Source organism: Aegilops tauschii, chromosome 4, assembly GCF_002575655.3.
Source record: "Aegilops tauschii subsp. strangulata cultivar AL8/78 chromosome 4, Aet v6.0, whole genome shotgun sequence".
Classification (NCBI taxonomy): domain Eukaryota; kingdom Viridiplantae; phylum Streptophyta; class Magnoliopsida; order Poales; family Poaceae; genus Aegilops; species Aegilops tauschii.
The window spans coordinates 525,456,699-525,473,088 of NC_053038.3; the positions used below are offsets into that span (position 1 = coordinate 525,456,699).

At 44.6% G+C, this 16,390-nt stretch overlaps 2 protein-coding genes across 2 annotated transcripts; both read right to left on the minus strand.

Annotated features, from left to right (window-relative positions):
* Positions 1 to 4,543: 4,543 nt before the first annotated feature.
* Positions 4,544 to 5,145, minus strand: LOC109783067 (non-specific lipid-transfer protein 2P). Its single transcript, XM_020341676.4, has one exon. The coding sequence runs from the start codon at positions 5,077 to 5,079 to the stop codon at positions 4,789 to 4,791; it is 291 nt and encodes a 96-aa protein (XP_020197265.1). The 5' UTR covers positions 5,080 to 5,145; the 3' UTR covers positions 4,544 to 4,788.
* An 8,734-nt stretch (positions 5,146 to 13,879) lies between these two features.
* On the minus strand, positions 13,880 to 14,340 carry LOC109783066 (non-specific lipid-transfer protein 2P-like). Its single transcript, XM_020341675.4, has one exon. It carries the CDS (start codon positions 14,281 to 14,283, stop codon positions 13,996 to 13,998), a length of 288 nt encoding a protein of 95 aa, XP_020197264.1. The 5' UTR covers positions 14,284 to 14,340; the 3' UTR covers positions 13,880 to 13,995.
* Positions 14,341 to 16,390: the final 2,050 nt, after the last annotated feature.

The window sequence follows — 16,390 nt, forward strand, 5'->3', positions numbered from 1 at the left end:
CTCCACCGCCATCCTGGGAGCAAGCGGCACAGGCAGCGACACCATCTCCTCAGCCGTCCAGTCCACTACATATGCATCGACTTTAACCGCGCCGACTTGGGATGAGGCTGCTTTCATGCTGCAATGAACTCCCTTACCACCCAGGAGGTCACCTACCCTTAGTGTTTCCGGTTTCAAATATTATCTTGTTGTTTTAGATGATTACTCTGACTTCATATAAACCTTTCCTCTTCGTGCAAAATTGGATGTTCATAGTTTGTTTGCTAATTTTCAATGTCGCGTGTCAGCTCACTTCTCTCTCCCTATTCGTTCCCTACAATGCGACACTGGCAGTGAGTTCGATAACTCACGCAACCGTGATTTCTTCCTTCACCATGGTATTCTTCTACGATTCTCTTACCCCTATACCTCGCCCCAAAACGAAAAAGCTGAACGTTCTCTTCGCTCTATCAACAATATTCTCCGCATTCTTCTGCTTCAAGCCTCCATGCCTCCTCAATATTAAGTTGAAGCCCTTCGCTATGCCACCTATTTACTAAATATTTGGCCCACAAAAACTTGCCCGCGTTTCTCCCCTTGCAGTCCCTCTTCCTCGCTCAGCTAACCTACGCCGATCTACGTATTTTTGGCTGTCCGTGTTTCCCAAATCTAGCCGCAAGTTCTGATAACAAACTCTCCCCCAGAACCTTGTTGTGTGTCTTTCTCGCTTATTCTGACTCCCACAAAGACTATCGCTGCCTACATCTACCCACAGGTCGTGTAGTTCTCTCCCGCCATGTCACTTTTAATGAAACGCAGTTTTCATTCGCAAGTTATACCCAACCATAATGCTCTGTTCCAATCTACTATATCTAAATAGGAGCTCCCCAGTACCTCATTTCTCTTGACATGCAGGCCCTCCACATCATCAGTTCAGTTCGACCACTAATTTTGCACATGCATAACACCACATCAAGCCATGTCATGAAGTGTTCCCACGGTGCACTACTAGAAAAACGGCTATAGCTAATATGAACATTAATGGCGCACCATGTATGTGGTGCGCCACTGCTATATAGCAGTAGCGCACCAGATATAGGTACGCCATTAATGGCCATATTACTAATGGCGCACCAGGTGAAAAGTGCGCCATTACTAAGTTTGACCAAGGTTTGACCCAGTCATACACATAGTAATGGCGCACTTTGTATAGGTGCGCCATTACTAAGTTGACATAGTAATGGCGCACCTTCACAAAGTGCGCCATTACTATGTGTATGACTGGGTCAAACCTTGGTCAAACTTAGTAATGGCGCACTTTGCATAGGTGCGCCATTACTATGTCAAACTTAGTAATGGCGCACCTACACAAAGTGCGCCATTACCAACTTTGACCAAGGTTTGCCCAAGTCATACACATAGTAATGGCGCACTTTGCGAAGGTGCGCCATTACTAACTTTCTAGGTGGCCGAAAATTTCACCAAATGCACACACACACACCCCCTGGACCGCCTTTTCAGTTTTAGAAAAAATAAAAGAAAATGATGGAAATGTCAAAAAAGGTTTAATAGGATTGATATGATAGATATATCAACAAGTGCCTGTTAAGTGAGCTGATGCTGGGGTTGGATAGAACTCTAAAGTTAAGTGTGCTCGGGCTGGAGTAATGTGAGGATGGGTGACTTTCCGGGAAGTTTGACCACGGAGTGCGATTTGACTTGAAATTAAGCATATTGACCTGAGATTAAGCCATAGTGACCCGAGATTAAGAAAAAAACGAAAAAAAAAGATTCTGAAAAAAAGTTGAAAATTTTTTTCCTAAAAAAAATTTGAAAAAAATTTGTTAGTAATGGTGCACTTCTATGTGGTGCGCCATTACTAAGTCAGATAGTAATGGCGCACTTCTAGGCACTGTAATGATGCATTATAGGTGTGCCATTAGTATCTGTGATAGTAACGGCGCACTTCTGGTGCGCCATTACTATTTGTTAATAATGACGCACCTATAGTGCGCCATTAATAGAAAAAACTGATGCGCCACTAACAGCCTTTTTTCTAGTAGTGGTGAAAATACAACTTCCTTTCAGCTTCTGATTACTGGAGCGCACTAGATTTGCTCCGAAATCCAATAGTTAACCGTGACATTTATGGTCCCAAAGAATTTTAGCAGCCTGTGGTTTCACTATCCCATCAATCCCCCAGCCGTTTCGTCCTCCCATAAGTACATCACATGCAGCCATGAAAGCAACAAGGTAGTGGAGCGGTCAGCCGCCGGTTCGCCACCGTCCACAAGCCTAGCGAACCCCTCTATGGATCTTCCTCATATGTGATCAACACCGAGGCACTTCCCTTCCCATGTTCTGTGCGCCGCAGGTGATGCTGGCAAACTTCTACTCCGGCTTCAAAAGATCAGATGTGAATTCTCTAACATGTTTACCCCCTAACTTCCCCTCAGGTAATTCGTCTTGGCATTGAATCGTTACTCGCTTCTGGATTCACTGTGTGCTTGCATCCCCTTCAGATCCTGGTCGTTGGCAATGGAGACATACAGTGGCCACTACTCTGGTGCTATAGCTGTCATGGTCGCTCTACGTCAGATCAAAAGGTTTCCCTCATATCTGTTTTCTCTATAAATTATTGGGATAATGTGGACCTGCAAAACACATGCGTGCTTTTTAAACCGTAACATTTGTTGATGGCCATGGCGTTTGCTCCCCTTCTAATACGTGGTACAAGTACTAGGTAAAAACACATCCTTTTTTTGTTCAGTTACTCATTCAATTTATCTCGGCCTGACTGTTTCCTTTTCTGTATTGAATCACTACAGTTTGCATGGATCAGACTCCTAATGCGTTGCTACCTCTAGGCGACGAATTTTTGCTGCTGCCTAATTGGTCTTTTTGTACCTTTTTTTAAGCTTGCCACTCCATGATTAATCCATATGTTGTTGCACTACACCCATTCGATGGCATGCGGCCTGCCTAATGAGACAAGTTTGGTATTTTTTTTTTACTTGAGTGAGATGGTTATACTAGAAACAAAAGTATATGCATGCAATTTTATTTAATTTGTGTATCTGATTGGGTAGTATTATTGCAAGACCAATTAAAAAATAATTATGTCGCCTAGATTGGTTAATTATCGATGTGGACCAAACAGGGCAATGTGCACGAATTAGTTTGTGCTACACTGGTAGACTGCCAGATTTGACCAACTTATCAATATTACCTTTTTCTACACATCTGCAAATGTCAATCAATCAAGCTGTTCACGTGCTAAATAGAATATATATTAATTTCTGCATTTGTCCATTACATGCTATCGATTTATCATTTTTCAATCAACATTTCTAACAGTTGAGTGATATTACCATTTGGTTTCAAAATCTATATTATATGGATACTAATGTTATATACTACTATAACTAAGTAGGTGATCCCACTAATATATTTCTCTCAACATGCAACTATGCCACCTTAATGTGCAATCATGCATGGGTAAAGTGCAACATGTACATGCAACAGTGCATGGGAAAAGATTACTTATATTAATTCAGTTTTAGTTCTCATATAATTAATCTAAATATTAATGTTTCATGTAGCTATATTCTATTGATATATGTTGCAACTGATTCCCGCAGCAACGCGCGGGATATCATCTAGTTTGCCTATATGCGCGAAATATGACTTTTTTGTTGGCGGGGTGGGGTGTGGGGGAGGATATATGTGACGACACACCCTTTGTAGATTCAAGGTCGAACCCATACAAAATTTTATGCAAGTCCAGCATTTTGCGCGCATCCAAGTGCTGATCGCCAACTTTTGTGCCGTAGGCAGAGCACACCGAAGCCAACCAATATGCCCAGCTAGGGTTCTAGTTGTTCTGCTAGCTAGCTGTAAATAACTATATAATGAGAAAAATATTTGTATTTTCTGAAGTTTCTTATTTCAGTATTTGAACTTATAATTTAATATATAAAACATATTTTTTTGTTTGAAACTTACTTATATTTTCCTAAAATGTTTATTTCAGTGTGTGAAACTAATAATTTTTAATCTATGAAATGGTTTTTTAAATATGTGACAATGATTTCAAATACAATTGAAAGAGTAAATTACTAAAACTAGTTCAAATGGGATAGCAACAATAAAATAAAAACTGGTTCATGTTTTTATCAATGATTTGTTTTGTTTCGAAGATCTTCTCGCTGTGAATTGAAATATTACTAAAAAATGAGAACATTCTTTTGATTTAGGGAAGATCTATAAGAAATTCGTTTAAAAAATAAAATAAAAGTATGTTGTACAGGATAGAGAGAAAGAATACTTAGCATACATGCAATCATTCCCCCCTTCACTGTGACTTGAAAAAAGTTATGGTGCATGCAGAGGGCCCACAAGCATTTCTATGTATTCCATTCAAACCTCTTGTACCTAGTCACTGCACCATTCTTGACCATAACACTAACGGTTGATTCTTCGCCGTTACATACCGCACCACTAGATTTACCAATTCTATGATAGGGGCAGTTTGGTTTGGTCACTGAACACAACTCAGCCGATCTCATCAAGTTGCAACACAAATTTTATTACCAGCAGCAGCAGCCAAGAAGCAACATGGCTGCCGTAGATCATCACCCAACATTTTATATTTTTATTCCAGCATCATCAAAGTCGAACCACATGGTTGACAGGAAGATGCTTTCATGGACGCAACACGTAGGCACTCAGATAGGCTAGCTATAGTCTGACGCTCTCATGGTCACTGAGGCAGCTAGCTTGCCATGTGCGCCAGGGGCCTGCCGGCGCCTAGCAGTGCGGGACGGCGAGGCCGCAGGACTGGAGGGTGTCGCGCGCGTGGGGGCTGCGGATGTACTGCCCGTAGGTGGGGTCCTTGGCGTACTGGCAGAAGCACGGCTGCTGCGCCCGCAGGTTGCCGCAGCACTCGCCGCTCGGCTTGGCCCCGGACAGGATCGCCGAAGCGCACACCGCCAGCTGTGACGCCTGGCACGCCGCGTGCGCCCCGCCCGGCGCCGCCGCCAGCACCACCAGCACCAGCATCAGCGCCGCCACCACCTGCTTCTTCCCCATGGACGCCATGGCTCACGCTCTCGCAGGTGTGTCCGTGTGTGTGATGGGAGTGGAGTGTACTGGTAGTTGTGTGGAGATCGATCTAGGAGCTCCCGGCTGGGCTATTTATAGCTAGCCACGCATCGCCGTGGCCCGAGCCGGCCATGTGCATGCCATGCGGCGACACGTAGGGAGCGTACGCGGCCATCGCCGCCGACGGAGCAGGTGAGCGATTAAAGAAAGATGCAGGGGCAATAAGTGAAATGCGAGGACGTCCATCACTGCAAACGAACCACTCACCTGCCGGGAGCCGTCTAATGAATCGCCCACGGCCGCTGTAACAATCAGTTGAACACTCTACCCTACAGCTAGAGCATGCACTGAATTGCACCAGCTCGCCATGACTACGGTCAGCAGAATGGTTTACGGGCACACTTTGGACGTCCTGCATTACTTTGGACGTCCTGCATTCAACTCCAGTGGGTAGTTGGCCGGTGTTGGTTGCTCGCTGGCTCTGCTCGGTGGGTGGTACGCGGAAGCTAGCGGACGAGTTCATTGAATTCATGCGAGGCATCCAAAGGTAGGTGACCGCCCCACTGCCTTTTAGGTTCAAGTGCAGCAGAATTACAGGGGAACAGGAGGAGGAGAGATAAAGCAAAAACAACACACACCACAACATACCAACAAAGAGGGAAGACACAACCCAACACAACACAGAGCACCACCAATGTGATCGAACGGCATTGGCCAGCCGAGCAAGCCAGGACACCGCACCATCGACGCATTCAAAAGGCTTCACACATCAAAGACTGCACAACGCCACGACACCACCTGTGCCGAGGGTGCATACGAAAGGTCACGCGAGGCCGAGACGACGCCACGGCGCCTGTGTGCCACGGGCGAAGTCGGCATCGCCTAGCAGACAAGACCATGACACTGCACCATCGACACAATCGAAAGGCTCCGCACATTTGAGACAGCATAACGCAGCAACACCACCTGCATTGCGGGGCGCAATCGAAAGGTCACAAGAGGCCAACATTGGTTTATGGTTGTGGTGCGCTAGTCTCTTCGGTCGTGTTACAAGCGAAAACTAAAGAGTGTGAGAGATAGATGAATGGATGGATTCATAATCGTTATTGACGATATAATTGGCGGGATATACATATACACCTGGGTTGAACTACACATACTGTTGCTTAAGCAATATAAGCAAAAAAAGAGCACTTAACCATATACATTTTTCATAAATATGCAAAGCTTGTGTGTCACGGCATTGTTTTTCTTCATGAAGGCATCGTCTTGATTGCTCGTGGCATGCCCAGCGATAGATTTTGATATTTGGGACATGTTCTTTGCTTGGGTAGTTTTGCGCAGTGTTGCAGCTTCTGTTTTACCAAGCGTCACATTCCTCTCTACTCTGGGCATCATGTTTATGCCATCTTGTGGTTGTGCCATTAGTGATGGAGCACGAACCAAATCCAGGGAGGGGGGGGGGGGGGGGGGGGGAGTGCTAGGGAGATTAGAGAAGCCAGAACATTAGAAGGGTCTTTAACATCAAGACATGCTTAGCTTGCAATATTTCTCAGGGAGTGGTGGTGGGGGTGGGGGGGGGGGGGGCTCCTTCGTCCCACTGACGCAGCGCCAGTGTGTGCAATGCGATGTAACCAAGAATCGTACAATTCACACTAGCTCCTCCCTATACAACGAATATTCTTGTTTTTATGTACTATCTCGAATCGTTTGTATAATTATCAGAATTTCACCCAAAAAACCATAGGAAAAATGTGAGAAAAAATATATTTGATAAGTAGCCGAAACACCCTCAAAAGCCTTGTGAAGAAATAATGAGAATATGGTGTACAACTTACAATGATTATTGTCTCGTTGCCTCTTTGGTAACTCATATGAAACAAATCTTAATGGCGAACAATAGGGAGAAGGGGATCGGGAGACACAAATCCTATATGACGCTTAACGTACCAGATAATGTTCTGTTCATATGCGACGCTCACTACCCAAGCAGTTCGGCCAGCCCACGTAATGCACTTTTGCGGGAGTCACTCGTCCCGGTTTTTGGAAGCTTTTTCAAGCTTTGGACCATTTTTACGGTTTTTCTGTTTTCATTTTTCATTTTTTCAGATGCATGAACTTTTAAGAAAATAGAAAAAATAAATTCATAAACTTTCCCAAATTGGGATTCTTTCAAAATTCTTGAACTTTTCTTTTCAAATTCGTGAACTTTCCTTGAACCTATGAAATTTTTTCAAATTCAAGATATTTTTCACAAGTTTGTGAACATTATTTGAATTCATGATGTTTTCTCCAATTCCGAATCAATATTTTTTTCCAAATTGATGAACTTTATTTTTAAACCCGTGAAATTTTTCTTAACTTTATGAACAATTTCAAATCTATGAAAAAATTCCAAACTAGAATCATGGATTTTTTAAATTTTACAAACTTCTTTCAAACTTATGATCTTTTGTCAATTTTTGTGATATTTTTCTCATATACATGATTTTTTCCAAAAAAAACTACGGACAAAGGATCTGGTCAGAGATGAAAGGTTAACGGTCAGCTGGTCAATAATCTACCCTCTGAACTATTTCTAATTCATTTTTTTATTTTTCATATTTTTTGAAGTTCATGAAATGTAAGAGAGCAGGGAGAAGAAAATCGAGCAGATAAAAAACTGGATCGAACGACATATGACATGTGGGAACAAGCGAAAAGAGCAGTGGTGGGCGCCAAGAGAGTTCCCAATACTGAAATCGCAGACTAGGACCCCTCATCGGTACAAGTGTTTGGCAACCCCAACCCTAACAACCCGGGTGATAAGATCAAGTGGGTTGTAGCCCACGTCCCCCCTTTCCCCAAAAATTAGAAAAACGAAAAAGGAAGTGGACTGTGCCACTTCCATTGGGCTTATTTTGGCCCAAATGGTTTTTTTGTTTTAGCTTTTAGGTATGCAGTTTTTGTTGGTATATGTTTTATTGTAAGGCACATGATTGAATCAACATATGTGATTAGCAATTTGAAGATTGCCAGATGTCGACGATGCTTCAAAACTAAGTAATTAACTTCTACATTTTACAAAACTTATGGTGTCCATCATATCAACGAATTAAGTTCCATTCACAATGAAACATTTACACCATTTTTATGGTAATTACTTTTGTATGTTTAATTAATTGATGGTGCAGAAAACCGCCAGTGCCCTCAGTAGGCTGGAGAGCGTAGCCGGAAGTACTAGAAGGGAGTTTGCATGGGTCGTTTTACCCAGGTTCAGGCCTTCATGATCAAGGTAATATTCTACTCCTAGTTTGTTTTGGATTGATATGTGGGAGCACCTCGTGCGAGGGGGTTACACGTGGAGGATGATGAGTACTATCGAGGTCTGTAGAATGGAACAAATGCCTCGAACTAACCCTAGTCTCGCCTTATGAATGGGCAGCAAGAGCTAGGTTTTATAGGAATCCTAACCGACCTTGCCATGAGGGTTCTTGGCTTGCATGCCAAGATTATAATTTATCTTCAAGATGGGTCCTTGCACCGACCGCTGTGACAAGGCCGCCACGAGGCCTACTGGTGTTGGAACTATGCACTAGAAGCAATAATATTGTATTTTCATATTCATGATTAAGAGTTTATATTCTACGCTATAACTGTGATGATCCTGAAATGTGCGATCCAGTGAAAAACTAATATGCACGTGTGGAATGACAAAAGGTAAAATAAGATTCCTAATCTCGCCTCTAAGACTAGCTCAAGTGTTGTTGGTGATCATGTTTTCCAGATCTTAGGATATCGTTAAGTGTAACGATAGTCCTAAAAAAACAGAGTATGACGTTAGAAGAACGACCATGTTGAATCGACCCAAACTTGTTTGTTATACTTTGAGTTGATATGTTCTGAAAGCAATTATTATAACATGAAGTGTTAACATGTGTTTTAGTTCCTTAGACCATGAGATAATCGTAGTCACTTCTTACCGTAGGGCGGACTTTGGGATTGCTCAAACGTCGATGATCATCACAAAAACTTACATGTTCATCTGAAAGTTTGACAAGGGACTAGATAACTCGTGAGTGGAATTTTCTCCTTCGATGACGGAGATAAATTCTTAGGTCCCTCTCGGTGTGATGGCATATATCATCGTTTGGTCAGACACAGGTGACTATGTCACAGGGATGCTGGAACATATTAATGAGAAAGAAGAAGAAAACTGGTAACGAGAAGATCGGTATAGTGAGCACGTGTATGACTCAAGAAGATACAGATACATCTCGGGTTTTGTACATTGTTGCGAAGCAAAAGGAATAACACATGATAACCAAAGGTTCGCTCGAATATCATTCATGTACTCATAGGAATCGATACATACGCCCATGTTTCCGCTATCGGTCTTTGAACAAAGGGGTTTTTGTTCATGTATATGTTTAACCAAACCTACAGGGTCACACGCTTAATGTAATTACGATTTGCAGAGTGTTAGTAGGACTTGAGTATCGAGGATTTATTCTTAAAATAGTTTCTTAGTATTAGAAATAGTTTCGAGAGGTACCGGAAGAGTTTTAGAGTCACCGAAAGGATTTCAGAGTTTATCGGGCAATACCGGGTATTACCGATAAATAATATATAGGTGGAAAAATGTTTCCAGAGATGTTAAATTAATAATAAAAGGCTCTAGTAATTACTAGGAGGCTTTTACAGGTATTAAAAGGCCAAGAAGTGGAAGGAGGATCGGGCCACAAGGGCCCAAATGGGGAGGCGCCCCCTTTCCCATTTGGGGAGGCCGAATTGGACTAGGGGGAGGACTCCTCCTCCCCCTCTAGGCCAGCACAAGGGGGGAGCCCTTTCACCCATGTATGGCGCCCCTCCTCTCCCCTCAAACCTATATATACTAGAGGATTTTCCCCATTGAGAGAGACAAGTTTTAGAGCCTCCTCTAATTCTCTAGTTCTACTTCTAGTTGGTCCTAGTTGATCAATTAGAGCTAGAGCTAGATCCTCTAATCCTTATAATTAGAAGCCCAATGTGGTTCTAATCTCCTTCCTCTAATTCTCCGGCGACAATTAGCTCTAGATGGCAAAGCGATGCTGGATCGTGAAGACTGTACACTTGTAACTTGTAGAGAGGTCGCGCTTTCGGTCTTCCCTTGAAGGGACCGAGGAACTCCCAGTGCGATCTACACCGACACATCTTCTTTTTTTCTACTACTTTTCCCAACACATACGCCCTGAGTGACGGTGTCCTGGCTAGAGGGCCTCTCACCATGATGACTCCCGGCCAGGTGAGCCTCGCTAAGGACCCCCTTGTCGGTTCTGTCCTGGGCCACTTTGGGCGGCCCATGGCGATCTCCAAGGAAAATCAAGAAGTCTTGTCGTTCAAGCACTCCTTATCCGTGGAGGACTCTTCTCCAACAACATAGGCGATTTGGACTCCTCTAATCCTAGTCATCCGATATTCGTATATAAGCCGAGGCTGGGCTAGACAATAGAACGCAACTTACATCATCAAATCTAGAAACACACAACAATGTCAAGGTAGATCACCGAAACCTTGTAATTCATCCCAAAGTAGTACAACAAGACGTAGGGATTTATCTCTTAGGAGAGCCCGAACCTGTGCGAAAACCCGTGCACACATTACCACCGCGTTGAGACACTTAGCTTAGGACCCCCTACCCGAGATCTACTGGATTTTAGTCTGTCATTGGTGGGCCACACTTAGCTCGGGACTCGCTACCCGAGATCTGCCGGATGTGACTCCGTTATTGGTGGACCATACCGGCCCCGCTAAGCAGTTGTCGCGATACGATGGGAATTAACATAAACTTTGATCTCAACAAAGATCATAGAAAAATTCGTCCATGGAGACAGAATGCCTAATCTGCCCGGTTCCTGTTGGACGAAATGATCCGTCAGGAGACAGTACAAATTTTGCTCCATTTTCTACTGGTTCATTCGTTATATTAACTATGATGTTGTGGATTAGTTAGTTGCATATCCCATTGAATCAAGTAGTTGCATATTACGTTAGTTTATTTGGAATCATGATTATTTTAGGAAAACTTCATGTCAAACATGATCAATGAGGGGCAAGAGCCTACGGACCCTATGGAGTATGTGCCTTGTGGGATCCAAATTATCCTACTTTTTATGTTGGGGCACATCGAGCACTAAGAAGAAAAGGGCAAAGAAAAGCAAGGCAATAGGTACGACATTCACAACAATTGAGGTTGTTCTGTTGGTTAAATCTTGGTTGGCGATAAGCTTGGACCCCATAAGTGGCAAAGAGCAGAAGGCTAACAAGTATTGGGAGAAAATCCACAAGCACTATAATGAACACAAGGAATACGTGGAGCCGAATCCTAACAATACCACCTGTAATGTGTCGTCTCTCCAACATAGAAGGTCCACCATCGAAGATCACGTCAACAAGTTTGTTGGCCACTATGCTTCTGTGCGTGGCCGGAATCAAAGTGCGATTGGAGTCCAAAGTCATGTGAGTTGAATTGATTTTCTTTGTCACAATTTGCATTGCTATTTTTTTATGTCGGGTTATCATGATAACTTTTTTATATAGATGGTGTTGGCGGCCACTTTGTACCAACAAACAGAGAAGAAGCCATTCAATTTTAGCCATTTTTGATAAAATTTAATGGCCAAACAAAGTGGATAAAAGTAGTGGATGACCTCAAGAAAGGCAACAAGAAATTAAAGACAAATGATGGCTCAAGCTCCCACCAGTCCATTGGATTGCATAAGGAAGAGGAAGAAGTTCCATTGGGTAATGAAAGAGTCACCGTGGCAATGAATAACCGGCAAGTAAAGTGAAACAAGTGAGATAAGGGTAGGATCATTCGTGATGCTGCGACGTAAAAAATGTCCACCACATGGACATGCATTTTTCCATAAGGATTGACAAGAAAGAGGATGGGTACAAGCGCATATTGAATCTGTAGAAAGAGAGGATGGATTGGAACCGGGAGAAGATGAACAATCACTACTAGGGAAAACCCTAGTAGTAGCGCGGGGGTAATTCCCTAGCAGTAGCGCGGGGGCTGCGCTACAGCTAGGGCGCTACAACTAACTTTTAGCAGTAGCGCGGGTGGTACCCGCGCTACTGCTACTTCTAGTGGTAGTAGCACGATTGCCACCCGCGCTACTGCTACTTAGTTGTAGCGCGGGTCAAGGCCCCGCGGTACTACTAACTAATTGAGAATTAAAAAAAAATTCCATCCATGGAGGCTGCTTCTGTTGGGCGTCATCGTCCTCTCCATCCATGGCTGCTACCGGTCCTGGAGGGGATGAAGTTGTCCATGGTGATGGTGCTTCCCCACCCAACTTGTGCCCGCACCTCTCTTCTACTGCTGCTATAAAAGAAGAGAAAATTATTAGAAAGAGGAAGAGAGAGATAGAGAGCAGTAGGAGGAGGAACTCACCGGTGGCCGCCGGAGTTGGAGCCGACACCCGAAACCCTAGATGAAGCCTGGTGACCTGCTGCTGCTTGTCGTGGGACCCTTGACCCGGCGAGGAGGTGTAAGTGGCTACGTCCATGGCGGATCTGGCCGCCACCATGGACGACGCTCTGCTGGTTTCCCTCTCCTTCCAACAGCGGAGAAGAAGGATGATGGAGGGGGAGGGGTCTGCAGTGCGAGAGGAGGTCGTCAGATTTGTGAGTGGCGCCGAGGTGCGAGGCCGGTAGTGGCGGTGGGTGAGCAAGGGAATCGCGGGTGGGAAGAGAAGGGGAATCAGAAGAGTGTGGGTTTGGATTTGGGCCTCCGCACGCTATGTGTACACATGTCTTGGTGGGTCGATAGTAGTAGCGCGGGTTTATACCCCTCGCTACTACTATGGCATGTCCCGGGTGGCGCACGGTGGAGACCACTTAGTAGTAGCGAGGGTTATAAACCCGCGCTACCACTATCAACTTAGCAGTAGCGCGGGTTTATACCCCTTGCTGCTACTATGGTATGTCGGGGGGCATGGCAGAGACCACTTAGTAGTAGCGAGGGTTATAAACCCGCGCTACTACTATCGACTTAGCAGTAGCGGGGGTTATAAACTCGCGCTACTAGTAAGTAGCAATAGCGAGGGGTATAAATCCACGCTACTAGTAAGCGTCTGCCTATAAGCTTTTCCCTAGTAGTGAATAAGTTGCAAATTGAAAGCAACAAGTTGGAAATTGAGAGGGAGAAGATAGTTGGAGAAGGAGGCGTGTCCCAAATGGGAGTTCGAGAAGGCCTGGACTTTTGATCAATAGAGATTGAGGAGAGGTTGCAATTTGCTCGAGACACCAAGAATTTTATGATAATGTTGGCGGACGCAGGCCTGTTGGGTGCGGAAGGCAAGAAGTGGCTTGAGGAGAGGAAGAAGGAGATCAACATGCATAGAGATTACGAGGCAGCGCATGAGCCACGAATGGCGGCAGATCACACGACACGGATGACATCCAACGAGTGATTCATCAGATTGTCCAGTCGTGGCTCGGACGTTGAATTTTATTTTTGCCATGTCCGGATTGTTGAATTGTGGTTTATTTTGCTTTGTTACATTGTTGAATTGGTGAACAATTTATACTATATGATCCACGTGCATAGATTAGATGAATTTGAGGGTTTAGATATAAGGACAGTGCCTCTCGGGAAGGACACATGAGGGGTCGTCTGGCGTTATCCAGAGACAACGTCCGAACGCGTCGGCGGACATTTAGGGGAACGGGGTGGATTTCCAAATCTGACTGTAGACAATCTGAGCAGTGATAGTGAGACAAATCAATGGATCCTATGCAAGCCCCAACACAAGTTCACCGGCCAGCAGCCTGACGCCGTAGATCACCATCGTTTTATTCCAACATACCAACATATACTTGCGTACCACAGCACTTACTCAGCTAGAGTAACTAGCGTAGCAGAGTAGACTCGGTCGGCTAGGAGGCCTAGCAGTGCGGGAGGGCGATGCCGCAGGTCTGGAGTGTCTCGCGGGCGTGGGGGCTGTTGACGTAGTGCCCGTAGTTGGGGTCCTTGACGTACTGGCAGAAGCACCCCTGCTGCGCCCGGAGGTTGCCGCAGCACTCGCCGCTGGGCTTCGTCCCGCCCAGGATCGCCGACGCGCACACCGCCAGCTGCGTCACCTGGCACTCCGCGCGTGCCCAGCCAGGCACTTCCGCCAGCAGCACCAGCGCCAGCATCAGCGCCACCACTGCCTCCTTCCTCATCATCGCCATGGCTGTCGTCGTCGTCGATCTGCTCACACGCTCGCTCTCGCAGTGGCAGGTGTTTCTAGGGGCTCATGGGGTACGTACGTATCTATAGCTGGCCACGCACGGTCCGAGCTCGCCATGCATGCGGCACGTAGCCAGCGTACGCGGCCATCGCCGCCGACGTAGCACGTAGGTACTGCATTCAAGTCCGGTCGGTAGAGGTCAGCTAGCTGGGTAGTTGGTCGATGTTGGTTGCGCTCTCGCCGCTCGATCGGTGGGCGGTAGGCGAAAGCTAGCAGACGAGTCCATTCATGCGCACCCTTCCAAACGCGATCGTCTCCTCATGTTTCCGTTTCTTGTTACGACCTGGACCTCACGTGACCATATCTGGCGCCGTGTACAGCATGGAACGTACGTTTTCACTGTACCACACGAAAAAAATGCACCTTGTTCGGGCCCACGTACAGGGACCGATAAACTCGTACGAGCCAGTACTGACAGCCCAAAACTAGGAGCAGAACTAAAAATGCTACATTCACGGATGATTACAGGGAGGTTCAGGTGGGTGGGGCCCCTCCCCCCCTTTAACCCAATAACCATTTGCCAAGTCATAACGAACCTGTAAAACCCCCGTAATCATCCATGTAGCATTACTCGAGCAGAACAAACGGCCAGCCCGTAAACCCGGAGGAAACATTCCCGTCGACTGCGAGGCGTCCGTGGTGACTACGTAAAATCTCAAGATGTTATGCCGGCTCAGTCTTTCAAGGTGCTTATAGGGATAGGGTGTGCGTTCATAGGCGTAGGTCTATACTCGTGTATGTGGGCGACTTTTATTGTACTGTGCCAAAAAAAAATAGGAGCAGAACAAACGGCCAGCCCGTAAACTCAGCAAATTCCTATACGCATAGCTCACGATACCTTAACAAAAAAGGAGGTGCACAGTATATATGAGGACAAGTTTTCTTTTACATGAACATTGCTTTATGTGACATTTCCATACCATGTCCATCCTGGCTTGAAATAAGTGAATGTTTTCTCACATATGGAAATATATTCTTATGATTCACCACCAAATTGGGGGGGGTCCATGTTAATGTGCCACACTAGTGCCCAGCCCATTATGATTTCCTTTCGACATTCACTCCAACAGTTCCCGCTTAAGGCCGTCATATGGAAACTCTCCCTCAACCGTATTCCACATTCATTGCAAAGAAAGGTATACAAGAAAAAATATTTTTAAGTTCGTAAAACTGTTTTTGAAGTCATTAACCTTTTTTATACATATTAACATTTTGTTCACGAATACATAAATATCCCTCGCGATCTATGTAAACATTTGTTTTTGACGTCATGCACATTTATTTTAAAACACGCAACACTTGTTCCCAGTACACAAACACTTTTTGTTATAATTTATTTATAATAATATTTTTGGAACACATAGAAGATAAAAAATACATACTATAAAAGTATGTGCTAATGGGCTGTGCCATAGTTAAAAGACCCGGTCGGATATGAGCGTTTTTCATAGTATATGCCGCGGTGTTTAATTCCTATCATGCGAGGAGCTGTTGCAAAGTGCGGATTTTTTGATTTTAACCCTTGGGAAGGCGATCCACCCATCATCGACCATCCAACAAACCATTCGAACTTGACTGAGCGGTGTTTTGCAGTGCTTTGATACGTTCCAAAGCATGGATTGTTACCAAAAGAAATTTCAATTCCCAACCAGCATCCATTGGCACGTGACCCATATTTTCAAATGTCGACTCTAGCCGGTTATTAGCCCAGGTAAATTGGTGTCCAGAAATATCTCAGGTAGATCCAAATTGTCAATGGCAATGCTGAATAAGAAAGTACTGTCAAACTAATTATTTTTTATCGTTGCTGAAACCATAGGATGTTGAATTCCCCACCCATGAACAATGAATATTGAATATAGGTTTTCTTTAGTAAGATTGACCGGTTCACGAAGAAAAGATAGTTTATGATCATCTTGAGTAGCTTTGTAAACTCCGACCAAACTACAAACAAAATTTACGGCTTGATTACAAAGATGAAACTTTTTTCTAAAACTCTTCATCCAAAATGGTCAAAAGATCCATCGAAGTAGATTGGACACTTAGTA